The sequence below is a fragment of the Carassius gibelio genome, chromosome A18, assembly GCF_023724105.1.
Source record: "Carassius gibelio isolate Cgi1373 ecotype wild population from Czech Republic chromosome A18, carGib1.2-hapl.c, whole genome shotgun sequence".
Classification (NCBI taxonomy): Eukaryota; Metazoa; Chordata; class Actinopteri; order Cypriniformes; family Cyprinidae; genus Carassius; species Carassius gibelio.
This window is the reverse complement of record NC_068388.1, coordinates 1,426,681-1,448,991: the sequence shown is the minus strand read 5'-3', so window position 1 is coordinate 1,448,991 and position 22,311 is coordinate 1,426,681. Positions and strand designations below refer to the sequence as shown.

General features: G+C 36.6%; 2 protein-coding genes across 2 annotated transcripts in view; one reads left to right on the top strand and one right to left on the bottom strand.

Annotated features, from left to right (window-relative positions):
- Nucleotides 1-838: 838 nt before the first annotated feature.
- rec114 (REC114 meiotic recombination protein) lies at nucleotides 839-6,362 on the bottom strand. Its single transcript, XM_052531263.1, has 6 exons — nucleotides 6,216-6,362; nucleotides 4,175-4,264; nucleotides 2,910-2,993; nucleotides 2,273-2,461; nucleotides 1,138-1,209; nucleotides 839-1,003 (listed from the first exon to the last, which is right to left on the bottom strand). Exons 1-6 carry the CDS (start codon nucleotides 6,360-6,362, stop codon nucleotides 839-841), a joined length of 747 nt encoding a protein of 248 aa, XP_052387223.1.
- A 1,140-nt stretch (nucleotides 6,363-7,502) lies between these two features.
- Nucleotides 7,503-22,311, top strand: part of LOC127934512 (potassium/sodium hyperpolarization-activated cyclic nucleotide-gated channel 3-like) — a 52,881-nt gene continuing 38,072 nt past the window's right edge. The window contains exon 1 of the mRNA XM_052531934.1: nucleotides 7,503-8,155. Within this exon, the coding sequence (XP_052387894.1) occupies nucleotides 7,503-8,155 (653 nt within the window). The remainder of the gene's footprint in view (nucleotides 8,156-22,311) is intronic.

Here is a 22,311-nt window from a genome sequence, read left to right as displayed (position 1 = left end):
TTCTTATTTATATTTTATTTCAGATTTACTTAATTTAACTAATTTATTTTTTATAATTTTAGTTAATTTAGTACTTAAACTTTATTAGTTAGTTGTCATGGCTGCATTGAATATAATTTCTAATATTTATATTTTATTTCTGCTTCATTTTAAGGTTTTTTTAATGTTTTTTTTAATTTTTTTTTATAATTTTAGTAGTGATATCAATCGATTAAAAGAAAAACCTAATTAATCACATTTTATTTCTGAAATATATCACAATTAATCCCACTTAACAAACTTTTTAAAAATATATCATAATGCAATAATTTCACATTCAATCTTCAAATTAATGTAGAAACAACAAAGAGAGAAAAACAAAAACCAAATTATATATATATAGCCATTTGAGAGTATATTTGAAAGATATCGATTTTAACATCTATTAGAGCGCATAAAAAATACCAACTTCTAATTTTAAGTGCACTCCACACAATCTTCACATAAACCCATTATAATAAATGTCATATTTCATTCCCTGCGCCCATCAGCAAGTAGGAAATATACAGAAACTGAATAAAGTTATCAAAAACTAAATTCAAAATTAAATATAGATGAATCCTCAAAGCTACAGAAGTTATTGATTTCCTCGTTTTATTTTGTTAATGTATTAAACTGAAGAAAAAAAAAAAATTATTTTTCCTTTCAGCTTTATTTCATTTAATATGATTTTGTTTCATTTCACTGCTTATGTCTGTTAGTTGCAAATATAACATCTCTAATATTTCTCTTATATGTATATGTCATCTGTATTGACATGAATTGGTTTTAGTTCAGAATCACAACATTCAGCTCTACCTCATTCTTGCGTCAGCTCCTTCAGCTTCTCCTCGACTTCCTCCACGAACGCAGGAAAACCCGAATCGAGCAGACAGAGGCGCAGTAGTGCCTCCAGGCCTCCAGAGGGCAGCGTGCACTGATGATACGCCATCGGCAGACACAGCTCACGCTCGCCCAGGAAGAACTGAAGAGGAAGAGATTAGGAGATGCGTGAAATGGTCAGTGTGCACTCCACAGATAACATCTCAGAGGTCAAGTTAAAATATCCCTGACTACAGCATCTAACTCGACACCAGATCAATGGAAACCCAGTGCTACCTGAGAAAGGTGTTTGATTGACAGCGGTCCCTTGGCAGCGGCAGGGGCCTCCCGTGGTGCATCTCCAGGAGCCTAAAGTGGAAACAGAAATAGATCTGTTTATTATAGTCTCAGGACTCACACAGAGGCTCTCGCCAGCCAATCAATAACCTCATTACTAATCTCATCGCTGTCACTAATCATATTTACACAGAGACTTCCCTTTGTGTCTGTGTGTTCACTATATTTAGAGCCTTACATTTCAGATAGTTCAGCTGATGGTGGGATCATTTCCCTCTCACTGCCCATTTATTATTATTATTTTCATTATTATTATGAGCCAACAGCACCACCTAGTGACGGAAATACAAATTAAAATTGATTATAAGTTAACATGAACTAAATTTTTTTATTTTTTATAAATGGTTCTTATTATGCACACTTTATATTTGCATGATAAAATAGGAAAGATATACCCTTATAATTCAGATGAATTACCAAAGGGAAAAATATTAAATAAACCAGAAATCAGTTCCGTCATCAAATCTTTTAAATCTTTTACTGGATTATTTTCTTAGCCTATAAATAACATTATATGCAATAAACGTGTTGCGCAACTAATTTCTGTTTATAATAGGAAAAAATATATTATATTAATGATTTATATATATAAAAAAAAAAAAAAAAAATATATATATATATATATATATATATATATATATATATAGTATTAATTAATTATATTAATATTATATCTTAAATGATATATATTAATATTATATTAATTATTCATATAAATATCATGCACAGTAAGTCCAGATAGTCCGATAAATGGATTAATATTCATAATCTTTCATCAAAATATTATAATTTCTCAAATGATTTCTTATGGCTACCCAAGGGAAATATAATATTAATTAATAAAATCCCAAGTCAGTTGTGTTGTGACTCATGATGCAATTATTAAATCCTTACATTATTTCTGTTTCATTACATGCATTAAACGTGTTGCACAAGTGTTAGCTTGTTAATGTTCAGAAATATTATGTACAGCAACTCCAGATAGATCGTTGCTCTTATCAACTCTAATCACTCTGCACACATTACATTCCACATCTTTTGAGAAGATGGATGGGTGGTTCTGAGTATTTCCAACCTGCTGCAGCTGCTGCTGTGTAGATGGTCCAGGTTCTGCAGGATGGGATGGAGCAGCAGATGCAGGTGTGCTCCGATGCTGCTGGACAGGAACATAATCCTGCAGCCTCTCCACCGCTTTACTGCAAAACCCAGCCGCTTCTGCACGACTGCTGCCATCAAACTGCAGTCGGACCAAACGGCTCTCACCCTACACACACACACCAAAACAAACATCACATTTCACTAAACAAACACATTAGCTACATTCTAAACAGCATCAACGTGTGCAATTTTGCACTATTTATGCATTGCATTTTCACATGCATTTGCAACCATACCACTTTAATTTAAAAGTTCTGTTGTTTTCAACAAATGCATCAGTTTTCACAAAACTGGTAATTAGCTTAATTAGCAAGCCACATAGTTTGTCTTTGAGCTGTAAGTTGGAGGTCACTCGGTAGCAGTTTTAATAAAAAAATGCATTTGCATAAATTTTTATTGCTTTCAAGGATGAAGAGGCGGAGTCCACCTTGAGGACGACATGCACGCATCACTTCCTGTTGAGTGTTTCAGACGGCTGCTAAACTCCAGATCAAGGTACGGGAATATATATATAAACACACATCCACTCAAAATAGATCAATGTGAAAAATCACCTTGATTGTCATGTTGAATAGCAGACTGTCTGACTTGTGCTGGATTTTCAAGAAGCTCTGTGCATCGAGCAAAGAAAAGCCCTCCTATGAAAACAGGACCACACATCATCATTATCCGGCAAAGACTCGTTTCATAGGATTATATCAGGCTGAAAACACCTCATAAGAGACAAGCAGCATGAACCTGCCATCAGCAACCTCCTCCAGTGTTTTTACTGCAGAATTAGAAACACTTGCTCAATTTTGCTCTGGAGAAAATGTGAATGTTTAATTTTTTTTTTAATTTTTTTTGTGAATGCAAAAGTTGCACAGATGTTGTGTCGGTGGCTTGGTGTAGATATATATGTATATATACATATCGGGTTAATCAAGCATTTTCTCCATTGAGACTTTGAGTACAAGTTTTTTTTTTTTGCTGTTACACAATCATGTCAGAAGGGGGCTCTAATAACAACATCAATGCATTCATTCTGCTTCCACTACTGCTACTATTTCTATTGCTTTTACTACTAGCAGCTCTACTTAATGGGTTTAGTTACAGTTTTACAACGAGAACAAACAGGGAAGCTTTCACCCTTTTTCTTGCTAAATCAAAACTAGAATCATTATCTTGGAATTTACTGTCTATAGAAAGTGCAGTGATTGAAAAACAACATGCTTCTACAGAGCCGCACCTCACATTAGGTACATATTTTAACCTTAAAAAAAATCAGAACAGATCATTCCTCTCTGTAGAAATACTTAAAGCAGATGAGATTAAAAGTATGATCTTTGCATGTCAAATATCGCATCTGCATTGCACGGTGTCGTTCTTTGCAACTGGTTTGTTGTGCAAGTAAAGAAACATTAGACTGTACACATTTGACAGAAATGGAAAAGTAGTTATTTCAAATTTCTGTTATTCTGTTGCACAAACGCTCAAAAAGTGAGTCGATCTCCAAATGCAGCTCACCATGAGGAGCCAAAGACTATTGTGGCCACGAGTCCAAGATTGGGGCTTATTGTTGGGAGCTATCGGAAGCACTCAGCCTGGCAATCCCAGCGGGACAGGAAAGGGATTATGCTGTTCTTTCAGTGGGTTAAAAGAAATACGGTCAAGCTCTTATGATGGGCTCAGCTGAACCTGCGCTATCCTGACCTCGCACTTAGAGCCTGACGGGAAGAAGAGTGTCGACGGCTTAGAGAGGAGCGTTTCATATCCGGCCAAAATACTGTAAGTTTGATTGGTCACTGGACAGATCCTTTGTGTTTTCATATAATCTTACCAAGAGTTCCTGGCCTTGAGACACTAGCAGATGACCAGAGGCCAGAATATTGAGCTCCAGCTGGCCAGCGCTTTCACTGGACTCGAAGATCTGAAAGAAACACAAATAGAGACCAGAATATAACAGAGACTTGAGATGGACTCTGTTTGAACAGGCAACCGCCTAAAACACCCAGGAACAACCTAGCAACCGCCCAAAACATTCAGGAACACCCTAGCAACCGCCCAAAACACCCAGGAACACCCTAGCAACCGCCCAAAACACCCAGGAACAACCTAGCAACCGCCCAAAACACCCAGGAACACCCTAGCAACCGCCCAAAACACCCAGGAACACCTTACCAACCGCCCAAAACACCCAGGAACAACCTAGCAACCGCCTAAAACACCCAGGAACAACCTAGCAACCGCCCAAAACACCCAGGAACAACCTAGCAACCGCCCAAAACACCCAGGAACACCCTAGCAACCACCCAAAACATCCAGGAACACCCTAGCAACCACCCAAAACACCCAGGAACACCCTAGCAACCACCCAAAACAAAGCATCCACTCAGCAACACCCTAGCAACCACTCAAATAACCAAGGAACACCATAGCAACCACCCAAAACAAAGCATCCACTCAGCAACACCCTAGCAACCACCCAAAACACCAAGGAACACCCTAGGAACCACCCAAAACAAAGCAAAACACACAGGAACACCCTAGCAACCACCAAAAACAAAGCATCCACTCAGCAACACCCTAGCATCCGCCCAAAACACCCAGGAACACCCTAGCAACTGCCCAAAATACCCAGGAATACACTAGCAACCACCCAAAACACCCAGGAACACCCTAGCAACCACCCAAAACAAAGCATCCACTCAGCAACACCCTAGCAACCATCCAAAACACCCAGGAACACCCTATCAACCGCCCAAAACAAAGCATCCACTCAGCAACACCCTAGCAACCACCCAAAACACCAAGGAACACCCTAGGAACTACCCAAAACAAAGCATCCACTCAGCAACACCCTAGCATCCGCCCAAAACACCCAGGAACACCCAAGAAACCACCCAAAATACCCAGGAACACCCTACCAACCGCCCAAAACACCCAGTAACACCCTAGCAACCACCCAAAACAAAGCATCCACTCAGCAACACCCTAGCAACTATCCAAAACACCCAGGAACACCCTATCAACCGCCAAAAACCAAGCATCCACTCAGCAACACCCTAGCAACCACCCAAAACACCCAGGACCACCCTAGGAACTACCCAAAACAAAGCAAAATACACAGGAACACTCTAGCAACCACCCAAAACAAAGCATCCACTCAGCAACACCCTAGCAACCATCCAAAACACCCAGGAACACCCTATCAACCGCCAAAAACCAAGCATCCACTCAGCAACACCCTAGCAACCACCCAAAACACCCAGGAACACCCTAGGAACTACCCAAAACAAAGCAAAACACACAGGAACACTCTAGCAACCACCCAAAACAAAGCAAAAGACACAGGAACACCCTAGCAACTATCCAAAACATCCAGCATCCACTCAGCAACATCCTAGCAACCACTCAAAACACCCAGGAACACCGAAACAACCACCCAAAACATCCAGCAATCCACTCAGCAATCCAAAACACTCAGCATGCACTCAGCAACGCCCTAGCAACCACCCGAAAACCCAGCAACACCATAGAAACCACCCAAAACACCCTGCATCTACTCAGCAACACCCTTACAACCACCCAGAACACCTTAGCAGCCATTAAACAATAGACCAAACATCAATCACAACAATTCAATGATGGGGCATACAACACTCACATTATTATCTTTTTTTTTTTTCCATCATGATTATTATTATTATAGAATTACTGTTTTTATTTGTAGTACTAATGTAAGTTAATGTGACTAACGTTAGTTGTTCTCCTAACTAAACCCCTTTTCCTGAAATTTCTGAACGTATAAAAAAATTATATATTTGTGTAAAATGAAAATGTTTTGAAATGGCTTTTCGCAAATTTCAGTCAGTTCTCACCTTCCACGCACAGTTGACGTTACTGGCCGAGGATTTGGGTTTTGCTTTGCCTTCGGGGATAAATCGACCATAGCGTCGCAGTTTCCAAACACAAATCGAAATTGTTGAGTCCTTCGAATGTTCTTCGGTTGAAGAACCACTTTCCATATTCGCGTTTACTTTTTTTATTTCAGAAAATGAAACGAGTAGAACGGATGAAAATAAGCAGAGGCGGAGACACAGACCGATGACGGTTAATATTTAAATCGCGTGACGTTCTTACTCTTACAGTTGTGTGCATGCGTCAGTATATTCAACGTCGAATTTTGTTAATTAGAAAATTAAAATAAATTATTTTAGTGTAAATGTAATCAATATTACGTTGAGGATTTACATGTAGGCCTATTAAAACATGACAACGTTCAATAAAAGAAAAAGAAAAAAGTGCAATCGCGACTTATCGCAATAATAACAATAATACGTAATAATAAATAATAATAAACAATTATATACAAATACAATAATATACAATAATAATCACTTTTTATCTCACAATTCTGACTTTTTTTCTCCCCAGAACGTGTAATTGCAGTCATAAAGTGATAATTGTGAGATATTTACAGGCAATTCTGGGAAAAGTCTCCCATTCTCCCTCTCAAAATTGACTGTATAACTCAAATTCTTACTTTATAGCTCGCAGTCGTGAGTTTATACGTCACAAATCTGTGGAAAAAAGTATGAGAGATAAAGAGTAGCAAAAAATTGTATTTTTTTTTTTTATAATTTTTTTTTCAGTGACGGAAACGGGCTTTCATATCTGTCATGATCTCCATCACAAAAAAGTCCAAAAAGAGCCACATTAAATGTTTAATTTTGCGTGAGAAGAACCGCGTAAAGGCTCGGTTGTGTGTCGGGGACCTGACTGACTCAGAGTGGGTGGGCTGAGCTGTCTCTCGCTTCTATGGCAACCCCAGAGATCAGCATCACTGGGAATATTAACGGGATCAGAGTGACTCGGGACGGCGGAGGCGGTGATGTCAGCGGTGCCCGGTTGGTGTGGGCCACTCGATTGTGATTGACAGCCGATCTGCGATTCCTCAGACTTTATTTATTGGTGTTCGCAGAGCGACACAGTCAGTGCCTTGAAGCTGGAGACCACTGGATTCGGGCAGCCAGGTATAATAATGTGCATGAGCGAAAGACAGCTCGGTTTGACCCTTCAGACAATTCGGGTGCACGTGGATTTGTAGCAATACGAACTGGATTCGTTGGTCATTGAATTTATCGCGCGCCCGTTTCAATGTCATAATGGACAGGTTGCATTCGTCCACGCGTAAAAGTCTCTACAGTTTGCCTCAGCACCTCGGGCAGAAAGCGTCCATCATGGGTGATGCAGAAGACACCGACAAAGACACCCGGAGGAGGAGCATCCGGATGAAGCCCCTGCCGTCCCCGAGCTCCGCGGGGGACACCAGAAGCGGAGAGTCCGTGATCATGGAAATGGACATCGGGAGACACGTGAAGACCAGCTCCAACGGAGAATGCCGGAGGTTCCGAGGGAGCCTTTCGTCCATCACCAGTCGGCACGTGCACGACTCGGATGTAGCGGAGGAGAGGCGTCTGATCACGGAGGGAGAGGTCACCCCGAGCGAGGAGAGCCCTGCTGGAGCCGCGCGTGAGGATGAGGATGAGGATGCCGTCGGTGCGAGCGAGCAGCATCAACCGGGCGTCCCGGATCAGCAGACAGGCTTCATAAAGCTGGAGGGCGTCGAGCAGATCCCACCGGACGACGAGAAGTTTTATCAAGCGGGCTTCATGCAAAGACAGTTCGGGGCGATGCTGCAGCCCGGGGTCAACAAGTTTTCCCTGAGGATGTTTGGGAGCGAGAAGGCGGTGGAACGGGAGCAAGAACGGGTCAAATCCGCCGGTTTCTGGATCATTCACCCCTACAGTGATTTCAGGTAACAGGGTCTGTCCCCCTCCGAAACACTGCTCACTTCACATCTGGATCAATCAGTGTATGGCCTGACAGAGACAACAGCTTTACTGACACAAAAGAGCAAAATAATGTAGGGTTAAATTAAAATGTAAATAGTGCACTCTAAAAAATAAATGTTCTTTATTATCACCAATTGGAAAGCATCACATCCATGGAATCTTTCCTTTGCACAACATTTTCTTTAGAGTGAAGAAGAAAAATAAGGTTCTTGACACTAAGAAAATGAACAGTTTTATTGGGGAACCTAAAAAATGGTCCTTCTTTGGCATTGCTGCCATTACTTTTTTTTTTAAATGTCATAAAATGCTAAATTTGAAGGTGTATCAATATTATTTACTGTTTTAAAATAATTACAGTTATAGTTTATACAATTAAGTTTATATATGAAGAGTTCATATGCAAAAGCCTCTAAGTGCTTTCTGAATTTTTTTTTATCTAAAATGAGTATGTGTATCACACACACACACACACACACCAAGCCCAAAGCTCTCCCATGCAGCTGACAATAGAAGTGCATTTGACATGAAATCCAGACACTCTTTCTTTATTAATTACGGTGTGTCCTTGGGGATGACATTGACTGTGTAGATCTGATATGTTCATACACACAGTTTGTATTTGCCTCAGGCTTCATTTGCGATATGAGTGCATGAAACTGATTCATGCTGTGGTCATAAAAGCAAACACTAGTTTTTTAATTAGATGCCATCTGCTTTGCATTCAAAAGGCGGCTAACTTGCAAATTGCATGTGCCATGGACGTCTTTGATTGGGTTGAATTTACACAGTTTTCATTCATGAATTGGCAGGGTAACGTGCAACACAGGGTTAAACGGAGACATGACTGCTGTTTGCCTTGTTTACCTATTGATCCCGAGATGATGCTTTTATTCTGCTCGACATTATGAGATTGCAGCGTTGTTCCTGGAGGATATGAAAGGCAGTGTGGGGATAGACTGATATGATATGAGGTTGCTACGTTTGTGTGTGTGTGTCAGTGCTGAGATGGAAGTTTATTCAATAACACTTTGTTTAATGCCTTTATATATGATGCATTATACAGATGTTTTTAATGCATTAAATATGCATTGCAATGATCTCTTGAATAAGAATAACCATATTTATATTAATGATCCACCTTTAGAAATATTTAATTAAAACCAATGACTAATGGATAATTTACGATGTAAGGAATTTGCAAATATTATAATGCATTTTAACTTTGGATGCAGCTATTTGTGAAAAAATGTAATGCATTACATTGTACAATGCATGCATCGTAGATAAAGGCACTTGTTTATTCTTTCATTATCATCAGTGCTTTGTTTAATTATTGAGAGTTATGCAGTTATGAGTTAAGTTGTTTTATTCTACGTTTATTGATACCCGAGAGCATTTTAAAAGAATATTAACCCAAGTTCTGTCAAGATTTACTTTCCATTATGTCATTCCTGTTATTTTTTCTGTGCAAAATATTTTTGAAGCACTTCTCCTCAGCTTATTATGGATAATCATCCTCTAAGCCGAAGCTGTGACGTCTTATATGCTTGTTTGAGATGCATATTACAACCAACACTGTCAGTGACCTCACAGCTTCGGTTGGAGGGGAAGATTATTATGGAGAAGACCCGTGTAAAAAATTCATGTTTTCTTGTAACAGGGTTTGCATTTTTGCAAAGCACACTGGATTACAGATCTTTTATAGCCATGCTGGTATTCTCGCATTGTTGTGGTGGCGCAGATAATAATATCATTGCTTCTCTGGGTCTGAACACAATAGACTGAACTTCCAGCACTGATTACAGGCCTAATCTCCCCCAGCATATACCTCCGTAATTACCACAGCAAGGTCACACACACCAGAGCATCGTTACTGAAGATAAAGGCCACACAGACCCCTCTGCTTTGCTATGTATGCAGCTACTTTTTAAGTTATCATCCTATAATAAGATTCTTTCTGGAAGCAGTTCTGTGCAATATGCACTACACAAAACAGCACAGTTAACTGGAAGAACAACAAAAGACGTGACACAATACCGCTATGGAGTTTAAAATGTAATATAGTTTATTTATTGTTAAATGTGCATGAGAAATAAAAAATACGTTTTTAAAAGGAATAAATATTTAATAGTTTTTAATGCACATTGGTAATTCAAAGTGCTTTACATACTGTAATATTATAAATATATATATATATTTAAAGTATGCATGAGAAATCAAAAACAATAAATAGAAGTAAATATTTAATACAGTTTATTTATTTTGAATATGCAGTATATTTATTGTGTTTTATGCACACTGATAATTCAAAGTACTTTACATGATGTAAAATGTTTTTTTTTAATCATAAAAGGTACAAAAAAAAGAATAAAAATAAATATTTATAGAATTTCATACATATTGCTCATTTGAAGTGCTTTACATACTGTAAAACAATTAAAAAAATATAAAAGCTGCAGGAGAAATAAAAAGTAACAATTAACATAAATAAATATTTAATAAATAATATAGTTTATTTATTTATTGTGTTTCGTACACAGTGGTAATTCAAAGTGGTTTGCATGCTGTAAAATATTTTTTTATCATAAATAAAAAATAAAATTATAAAAAATTATAAAAAATAAATATTTAAAATTATTTATTGTATTTTATACATATTGCTCATTTAAAGTGCTTTACATACTGTAAAAAGATAAACATAAGGTATAAGGTGCATGAGAGAAAAAAACAATAATAACGATAAAAATTAATATTTCATATAATGTATTATCTATTTTATTCCAAGCACATTAGTAATTCAAACTGCTGTTTGAACAATTAACAATACACAATATATATATATATATATATATATATATATATATATATATATATATATATATATATATATATATATATATATTAGAATGTATTAAAAATAAATTAGAAGGAAAAGGATAAGTAGCCAAATTCTATTTTATTTAATTGAATTAATACTTTTTTGTAGTAAATTAAATGTAAGCGTAATACTCTTTTATTGAAAACCACCACTCTTGTAATGAACTCTTGTTGAACTATTTTAGAATTGTCTTTTTTTTACCGTCATTGTTTACTAAATATTTTGCAATGCATTGCATTTTTTGGGAGCTTCATGTGTCGGGATGCCTTGCAAAATTGATTAAACCAGCAATATGTTATTGCTTATATTTTTCCCGTCTTTTGTGCAGGAACTTTTTAAGTGCTGTCTAGGCGGGCATCTCACTAGGTTTTGAAACCGAGCTTCTCTTGCCCATTCCTTACACAATACACTCGTCCTCACTTCCAAAATCCTCTTCTGTTCAGCCTCTCATCCACCTTCTGTTTATCTTGTCATGCTCTTAACATACTTGCATTATCAGTTCCCGAGTCTTGGAGCAGAGACAGATTTGCCCGGCCTTCTCTCATAAATTACCTCCGCAGGAAATGATAAATAAAGGAAGTTTGCATCGGGGTGGCTTATGTTTGCTATTGCATAATGGGAGTGTAATTAGTGTTTTGCATAAAAATGAAACCCCTGTTTAAGCTGCACTTACACACTTACGTGATTATGGAACCCACAATTAAAATCCTCAGTGTCTCCATCCATCCGTATGCACAGATTTATCCGTATCACTGTAGTTTAGTCATTCGACTGATGCAGATCCACTGATCGCCGGCTCTAATAAACGAGATCCGCTCGGCACTGAACTGCACACACTTGATAAAAGACAGTGAACAGAGTAATTGAAATGTCAAGGAGAGCTGCATCTGATCTGTGAGCTTCATCCTTTTGAACAGACTTACAGAAAATAGTTCGGAGCTATGACTGGGGGAATCCCATACAAATCTGTCAAGAGCATGCTTGTCATATTTATTTATTTATTTCAGTTATCAGGTTAAATCATATGCACTTACATATTGTTGTTCTTTCATTAGTTTTCATTGCTTCTGTTATCGCTTTGAATGCAAGTGTCTGCTAAATGACGAAATGTAAATCTAAAGAAAATGCCTTTTGCATTGCATTTTAAAACAACTGTATTGTTTTGCATTAAATTGTTTTTATTATTTTGCACTATTTAATCGTATTGAAAGATGTTATGCTGCCAGTTTGAATTTAAAAACTCATTGAATTTATGTAATCAATGTTTATGTAATACAGTAAAAATATTATATTACAGTATTGAGAGATAATATTGGCAGTGTCCTTAAACACACTAATAGGATTTTTGGGGGAAAACTACTTAATTTTCATGAAAATAATGTCTTGCAAATTAATCTAAAATGCGTAATTTTCTTTATGCAAAATATGATTACACATGACATGTTCTTTTGTGCTATGCAAAGCTAAACTCAGTGTTATTTTAGTGTCTATAAGATATTTTATTTATTTTAATTATGGGGCTAAATAAGAAATTGCATTGAAGAAAACAACTGTATCATTTAAAGTGTTTTTGTTATTTTGGATTATTTATTAGTATTTAAAGATGCTCTTCTTCAAATTAGAATTTAAAAACTCACGGAATTATATTTTTTGTTTTGTAATAAAGTATAAATAATGCATTATAATCAAATATATCTGTTTATCTATCTATCTATCTATCTATCTATCTATCTATCTATCTATCTATCTATCTATCTATCTATCTATCTATCTATCCTAGCAACATGCTAATAATGTTAGAAACATGCTAGTCAAATGTTAATCATGCTAGAAACATGCTAGAATCATGCTAGTCGAATGCTAATAATGCTAGAAACATGCTAGAAACATGCTAGTCGAATGCTAATAATGCTATAAATATACTAGCAACATGCTATCAAGGTGCAAATCATGGTAGAAAAATGTTAGCAACATGTTAATCATGCTACAAACATGCAAGCAACATGCTAGTAGAATGCTAATCATGTTAGAAAACATGCTAGCAACATGCTAGTCAAATGCTAATCATGCAAGAAATGTACAAGCAACATGCTAACAAGATGCTAAATATGCTAGAAACATGTTAGCAACATGTAAATCATGCTAGAAAAATGTTAGCAACATGTTAATCATGTTAGAAACATGCTAGCAACATGCTAGTCGAATGCTAATCATGCTAGAAATATACTAGCAACATGCTAGCAAGATGTTAATCATGATAGAAACATACTAGCAACATGCTAGTCGCATGTTAGTCGTATGTTAGTAATGCTAGAAACATGCTAACAACATTCTAATCATGCTAGAAACATGCTAGCAGCATGCTAATCATGCTAGAACATGCTAGTAACATGTTAATCATGCTAGCAACATGCTAGTAGCATGCAAATCATGCTAGTAGCATGCAAATCATGCTAGTAGCATGCAAATCATGCTAGAAACATGTTTGCAACATGCTAATCATGCTAGAAACATGCTAGCGACATGCTAAAATGATTAAAACGATAAATGAAATAAAAACAATTTTTTTATTTTTTTCAGCTAACATTTATTTTATTTCAAGTTACATGAACACTTGTCAATGTACATTTTGCGCATTAATATATTTATTTCCAGTAGCAGTTACACTAATGTTGTGTAATTACCCAGAGGTAAGTGCATGTTGCTCGTTAGTATTTTTCCACGCTCACTAATAGGATTACACTGTAACAGACGTCGTAATGCGTGACTGTGTGTTGCATGCACCACATCTACAGTATAAGACGTTAGTTACTGATGCTAGCGATGCTGGCAGAAATGCAATGACGTAATGACAGATCATGCAAAGACTAAAAAAGTTTATAGAGTGCATTAAAGCACAGTAAGTTCCATTAACTGATGTTGATCAATAGCAGGAAAAAAGAGCTTGTGTGGCTTCATCGCTGGATCCTGAGACGTTAGTTCTTGTCGCTTGAGGCTTCAGGCATTATTGTCTCAGATACTGAATAATATGAGTTGTGTGGGACAGGAAGAGGATGTTTTCTGAGGCACTATAATCAAATCTACAGTCTCATTTCCAACTCTAAAACATTTTCTTATCTTATATGTATTTTATATTGGTGAGGAACGCATTAGTTGAGATGGAATTGTTTTTTTCTGTAGTGCCCTACACTTTATGATTTACAGTAACTGTGTTTACATAACATTTACTGTAAGTACATTCAGTCTTAGATACTTAACATTTAGATTTTGTTAGTCTTGTTAATGACAACATTGTGTCTATCATTAATCTTGTTAAGTTTGTTTAATGTGGTTTTGATCAAGTAATGTTGTTATTTCAAACCTGTATGACTTGGACGGTTAATATCATGTGTATATATATTTTTTTTTTTTACCTTAAATTGTTAAATAATTAAAATATCACTGTGATTTGGTCAAAATGCTTTTATTTATTATTATTATTATTATTATTATTATTATTATTATTATTACTGTTGGCCAAAATGTGCAATAATAATAATAATAATAATAATAAATATAAAATTATAATAACAATTGTTATTATTATATTTACTAAAATATATAAAAAATACTAAAAATAATTATAATATAATAATAACAATAATATAATAACGAAAAATAATATAATAATTTATTTTGCAGTAAAGTACAGGTGTTTATAGATGAATTATTCATTTTAAAAGCAATAAACCATCACATTTTGTATTTTTTTATAAGCACTTATGGGGAAATTATTGACAAATTGCTTTACCAAAATACACGTTAAAGTTTTTTTTTTTTTTTTTTTGAGCACAAAAGAAGATATTTTGGACACTGATGCAATCGTCAAAATAACCTCTTTTGTGTTCTCCCAGAAGGGACTTACCTTCACCGCAGAAAATAAGAAGGAAGTCATCTCTCGCTGGTTTATTTTCTCTCTCTATCTGTTTCCTCAGATCTGGCTGAATTCATTAAAGCGAAGTGGAGCAGCTTTAGAATACAGAAAGCACATTAGAGAGTGAGGTTTTCTCCAGATTCAGACAGAGACTGAACAGAGATGCTTTTCCGGATAACATGTTCTTTTTGGTCACACTTTTGCAGCGTTTTCTTCACAGGGTTGGTTTTATTCCAGACGTGTGTGTGTGTGTGTGTGTGTGTGTGTGTGTTGAGTGTCCCTTTCTACTTGGTAACCTGTCACATTACCAAAGTTGTGAATTTCATTTCACGTTGACTTTAAGAATATTAAGAATGCAGTACAGTGTGTTGATAAGCCGTGCATCACACACACACACACACACACACACGTTTGTTTTGTGTAAAGTGTGTTCATCCCATAGGTGTAATGGTTTTTATTCTGTAGAAACTGTATATTCTATCGCCCTTCACCAACTCTACACCTAACCCTAACCCTCACAGGAAACTTTGTGCATTTTTACTTTCTCAAAAAAACTCATTCTGTATGATTTATAAGTGTTTTGAAAAATGGGGACATGGGTTATGTCCTCATAAGTCACCCTCTCCTTGTAATACCTGTGTCATACCCATGTCATTATACAGAGTTGTGTCCTGATATGACACAAAAACAAGAGAACACACACACACACACACACACACACACACTCACAGTCTGGTCCTCTCCGGTTTTGATTCCTCTTGATTGTTGGCTGCGTGTCTCTATTGATTTGTTTGGGTCTTGCAGGTTGATGCACAGCCGATCCTCATTAACATACCACCGCCCACATTTGCATAACACTCATTCATTATTCAGCAGCACTGATGAACAGAGATCATTTACTTACAGAATTCTGTTTAACCTTACTGTTTTTAATGCATGCAAATATGTTCCAGTTCATATATACAGTATATATATACATGCTGATTATAATATAGTTGTTCTTCATCCTTTTTCTTCTTCTTTTCATGCTTTCTTTCTCTTCCTTTGTGTCTTAGTCCTTTTCATTCATCATTTTATCTTTCTGTTTTTCGTCCTTCTGCTTCTTATTTTCTCTTCTTCATCATATTTTCTTTTCTCTTTCCGCTTCTTTTTCTTTTTGGTTCATCTGCTTCTTCTTCTTTGTCCTTCTTCATCACCCTCTTCTTTTGTTTAATCTTCCTCCTTTTATGTTTCCTTTTATTATTCTGCTTCTTTTTTGCTCCATTCTTCTTCTTTGTTACTCTTTTCTTCACTTCTCCTCTTCTTCATTTATTTTCTCTTCATCTTCTTTATCATTTTCTAGTATATAGTTACGAAAGTGATGGTAGATGCACCTGTGGTTTGCTTTCACCTTGTTATATTTCATTTCCGCTAAATAAAATGATAGACTTAAGCGCAGATGAATCAGACTGATGTTTTTGGCCATTAAAATGCTAATTCTTATCAAACTTCATTGATAAATAATATATTGTCTTTAATGTTAAAAATGTACACTGAAAGAGTGACCGACTCCTGGCTGATGCTCTAATACACTGAAGGGAAAGTGAGAATTATTGAGTAATCAAAAAGGCCTCCAATATCAGGAGCACGCAGCACAGAGGATTATTACAACACAATTTATTTAATGGAGGGATTGGGATGCGACGCTGATGGGACGATAAGAGACCGAGGGAGGGATGGAGCCGCAGAGGGATTGAAATAATGCCGTGACCTTTAGGCTCACTTACAGAGAGGTTATCGAACGGGAAACACGCCAGCGCTTCTCTTCTCGTCTGCCAATGACTTTGTGTTTAATGTCCTTCAAAGTGCATTTCTTCACATTTCACTGATCATGCAAAGACTTAGCATAGATAGAGAATTATTAGTTTGATTAAATGCTATGCTCTCTCTCTGATAAGCCCACATCTGAATCAACCAATGGTGTGAGTTTGGGGCGGGACTAACTGCCTGTTTAGCCAATGACGAACAGGAGGCGGGACTAATGGGAGTTTTCAGCAAAGCCCCGAAAATAAAATGTAGTTTTTATGTTTGATGCTTTGATTTTTTTAGAAATTATAAGTGGAGTAAACCTCTGTGATAATTGAAATTTGCCTGTGAGGTTCTTATGATGGGTAGAAATGAGTGTAATGCAATGTTATTTTATTATTATGTTTGTAATACTCGATATATTTATTTTTGTAGTACTGTGTGTTTATATTATATTATATTATATTATATTTGTAGTATAAAATGTGTGTTTAGTAATATTAATATTTATTTATCTTTGATTTGTAATATGAATTCGCTTTTATTTTTTCAATCAGCTTTTACATTTTTCATTTTATTTTAGTTCAAGTTTTAGTAATATTATGTTCTTTTTGATTTTTAAGTATCTCTGTCTTATATTTGTTTTTATTTCAGTTTTACTAATTTTAGTTCTTCAGCTTAAATTAATTAAAATTTTTTAATTAAAATTAATGAAATTAAAATTTCATTTTAAAAATGTCAACATTTTTTATTGCATTTATGTCAATTCTAATTGTCATTATGTTTAAGTTTTCCCATGTAAGTTTTATATTTTATTTTATTTTTGACTTTTATTTTATTTCAATGAAGGATAGTTTTAGGTTTAGTTTTACTCAACTAAATTTTTTGAGTTTTGCTCTGACTGTAACAGAACCGTTAGTCTAAAAAAAGACTCATCACTTGTATTTTTTTTAAACATGGTATTTTTCATCTTTCTCTCCAAATCTGGTCTTAAACGACACCAATTGCAAGAGGAGACGAGGTGTAAGCATTTGTGTTTGACATGCTTCATTTCTTGCAGATAGACTCGACTGATTTTAATTGAGCAAGTAGAATTGACAGTAATGCTGGATGTAAAGTTTTGTGCTGAGATCTTAAAAGTCACCATGTAATTTCTCTCAAAACCACAGAGTCAAAAATCACTCAGTTTATTCTCATGACAGACATTCATATGGAAATCACATGTGCTGATTATTTATTTGTCATTTGCAGTGTTTTGGAGATGGTTTGCTTAAAGGCTCAATAGAAAGATGATTGACAGCTGCTCTCAAGGTTCAGACGTGAGCAGATAAGCTCACTCACTCGCAGCCCGAATCTACCACACACTGTACTAAAAATAAAGTGTGTGTGTGTGTGTGTGTGTGTGTGTAGGTCATGTGGAAGGGTAAGTGTCTCTCTGACCGCTGTGTTGAGCTTGTTGCTGGATCTTCTGTGTATTTCAGACTCGGTTAAGAGCCACGGATGACAAGACAGTAGCAAGATGGATCTGACACACATACGCAAACATACACACGCGTGTGTCTCGAGGGAAGACGCCATTTTTATTCCCAGTGTGAGAGGACTAAAGTACATTTTATTCTCCACACTGATGTCTCTCTGTTTGATGAAAATGTGTTCATACTCAGGCCTCAATACAAGTTTGTTTCTTCGTCAGATTTGGAGAAATGTAGCATTGCATCACTTGCTCTGCAGTGAATGGGTGCCGTCAGAATGAGAGTCTGATAAAAACATCCCAATAATCCACAGCACTCCAGTCCATCAGTGAACATCTGGAGAAGACAAAACCTGAAACACATCCAGCATTAAGATGATTTTAACTCAAACACATAGAGTCTATAATCATAATAACACTTCCTCCAGTGAAAAAGTGCATCAGCTGTTGTCTCTCACATCAAAATCCAGTTTAGATCTGTTTAAACGCTGCTTGATCTGTGCAGATTTCTCTCCTGATTCAGACCAGAACACTTTTTCACTGGAGGAAGTGTTATTCTGGATTATAGACTCTATGTGTTTGAGTTAAAATCATCTTAATGCTGGATGTGTTTCAGGTTTTGTCTTCTCCAGATGTTCACTGATGGACTGGAGTGCTGTGGATTATTGGGATGTTTTTATCAGACTCTCATTCTGACGGCACCCATTCACTAGAGACACTGATGCAATGCTACATTTCTCCAAATCTGACGAAGAAACAAACTCATCCTGATCTTGGATGATCTTAGGGTGATCATATTTTTGTGTGAACTATTCCTTTAAGATTATTTGTGAATTGTGGAGATCAGAACAAAGCGATTTCTTTGTCTTCTTGTAGACCTGAAATATTCTCCATGCTAGAGGAATGCAAGAAAATATAAATGTGCAATGAATGCAGTTATGCTTTAAGAGCAACATGCAACAGTCTTGGTGTATTTCCGATCGTGGAGGATTGCTCTGTTTCTTTTCCTGTTACACATCCGGATCAGTTCGGCTGTGAGGGATCGAGCAGCTTTCACTCTGCTCTGTCCATTTGCTGATTACATCACCTGCTGCTGATGGATACCGGCTTGCGTCCGGTCAGGAGGTGACGTGTGTGTGTGTGTGTGTGTGTGTGTGTGTGCGTGCAGCATGAAACAGTGCTGGTATTACAGCCTGTATACGCTGTTACCTTCTCATTAGGTGACGGTAGACGGCTGCCACTTCCACTGTCCCTTTCTCTTCATCACACACACTGAAATACCCTCTACACTAGTTCACATCTGACTCATTTAGAGATAAACTTTCTCAGATGCACTCACGGGTGCCGTTGTTCTCCTCTTTGTTCTGTCTGGCTCACTCAGCAGCTGATAAAGAAACAGAAATACACTCAAGCTCAGATAACCAAAGTTCATAAGAGAGAGAGAGACAGAGAGAGAGAGAGAGAGAGAGACAGAGAGAGAGTGTGTGTGTGTGAGAGAGAGAGAGAAAGTGTGTGTGTGTGTGTGTGTGTGTGTGTGTCTGTGTAAGAGAGAGAGAGAGAGAGTGTGTGTGTGTGTGTGTCTGTGTAAGAGAGAGAGAGAGAGAGTGTGTGTGTGTGTGTGTGTGTCTGTGTAAGAGAGAGAGAGAGAGAGTGTGTGTGTGTGTGTCTGTGTAAGAGAGAGAGAGAGAGAGAGAGAGAGTGTGTGTGTGTGTGTGTGTCTGTGTAAGAGAGAGAGAGAGTGTGTGTGTCTGTGTAAGAGAGAGAGAGAGAGAGAGAGAGTGTGTGTGTGTGTCTGTGTGTGTGTGTGTGTGTAAGAGAGAGAGAGAGAGAGAGTGTGTGTGTGTGTCTGTGTAAGAGAGAGAGAGAGAGAGAGTGTGTGTGTGTGTCTGTGTAAGAGAGAGAGTGTGTGTGTGTGTGTGTGTGTGTGTAAGAGAGAGAGAGAGAGTGTGTGTGTGTGTCTGTGTAAGAGAGAGAGAGAGAGAGAGTGTGTGTGTGTGTGTGTCTGTGTAAGAGAGAGAGTGTGTGTGTGTGTGTGTGTGTGTGTGTCTGTGTAAGAGAGAGAGAGAGAGACAGAGAGAGAGAGTGTGTGTGTGTGTGTATATTTTTAAATAAATAAATAAATAAATATATATATATATATATATATATCCTTATTTTATTTAAATATATTTAATTAAAAACTGTAAAATCCTTCTGTCTCTGTATGTATATATGTATGTATGTATATGTATGTAAATATGTACTATATTGAACAATTACAGAATGTATTCTTTATTATATTATTATTTATATTATATTTTTAGATATATTTAAATGAAATTAGACAAACTAAATACAGAAACTATATAGCGTATATTTATACATTATTTATATTATTATATTGTTCTCGTGTATTTTATAGTAATTAAAGTAGGCTTCAATAATACTTTGCATATTCCATATTTTATAGTGATTTATGCTGATTTGATCCTTATTTTAATTAAGCATAAATGATAGTGTATTTTTCATCTTTCGGTATTTCTTTCCGCATCTATTCTTGTTAATATGCTGCATTTTCTCAAAGGGAGCATTTGTGAGCGTGTCCTTAAATTCTGTTGTGTGTTAGTGGAGGTGTTGAGCTCTTCTGAAGTGTGTACTTGGTTCCTCAGTGGGGTTAAGTGTATCTTTATAGACTTGTCGTTCTGTTTATCGGCTGAAGCGGGTTTAACAGTGTAGCTGATGTCCTCTGTGTTTCACTGTGTTGATAAAGAGGAGACAAGCTGTCTCACATGCCTTCTCCATGCTTGCAAAATGTTTGTGAACCTAAACTCTTGCTTTTGTGCTTTTGTGACTTCTGCTACCTACAAATTGAGGAATTGGATAAATTCATGCTTTTTCTTACCTTCGTTCGATTGCACGAAAAAGAGTAAAATGCTGTCACTTGTAAAGCATGTTCTTAAAGGTGCAGCATCACAATATATCTCATTTAAGGGTGGATAAAAAATCTTACCAATGGTAATGTGTTGCATATGAAGAGAGAGGGTTTCTATAATAACCCCCTTATCATACTGTAAAATTGTGCTATAATTACCCATATAAATACAACTAATTATATACACTAACACTTGAAAAGAGACAGAAATGTAGATGTTTTTGGAGGGATGCTCATTTTTAAATCATACCCTATTTATTGCATCGAAGTTTGTTAATACTTTACTATATTTATGAGGTGGATAATTTTTTCAGTTGTTATTATTCATGCAAGCATGCATAAAGCTGTTATAGTTTTTATTTATAACCATTATATAGCTGAAAACTTTGTCTAGTGCTTTTATGAATGTTTAATGCCAGGTGTTTTTTTGTTTTTGTTTTTTTATAAAGGAAAAGACAACAAAAGAAGGAAAAGTGCTAGTATTAGTTGGTTAAGTGCTGGCGAAAAAGATGAGTCTTTAGATGTTTTTTGAAAATGAGTAAAGTCTCATCGAATTGAGATTGGGAGGTCATTCCACCAGCTGGACACAGTCCAGGAAAAGGTCCGTGAGAGTGATTTTGAACTTCTTTGGGATGGCACCACAAGGCGTCGTTCACTTTCAGAGCGCAAACTTCTAAAGGGCACACAAGCATCTCTCTCTCTCTCTCTCTCTCTCTCTCTCTCTCTCTCACACACACACAAACACACACAAATACACACACTCTCTCTCTCCAGCTGGCTGTCATCATGGCAAACATGCAGGAGTCATGGTTGCACAAGGGGGGTAGAGTGAATGTATACGTGAGAGAGCGTGTCGTTCTATCTGCTTCTATAGACGGTACGTTTACGGTCAGTCTGCATTGCACTGATTTTAGTTACCACGATTAAGTGCAGCTATGCATGACACAAATGCTAAATGTTAAAGAAATATTTACAGATTTTTTCATACAAACCAACAAATACAACCAAAATACCCTAGCAACCACTTTCAATGCCCTAGCAACCACATAACAACACCTGAACATGAATTATAAGCAGCTCCTCCTGAATAATGCATTTTTTTTTGCTCTCGCTGTGTTTGTTTGTGAGGCAGCTGTTTGTTTGTGAGGTGCTTGTTGGCTC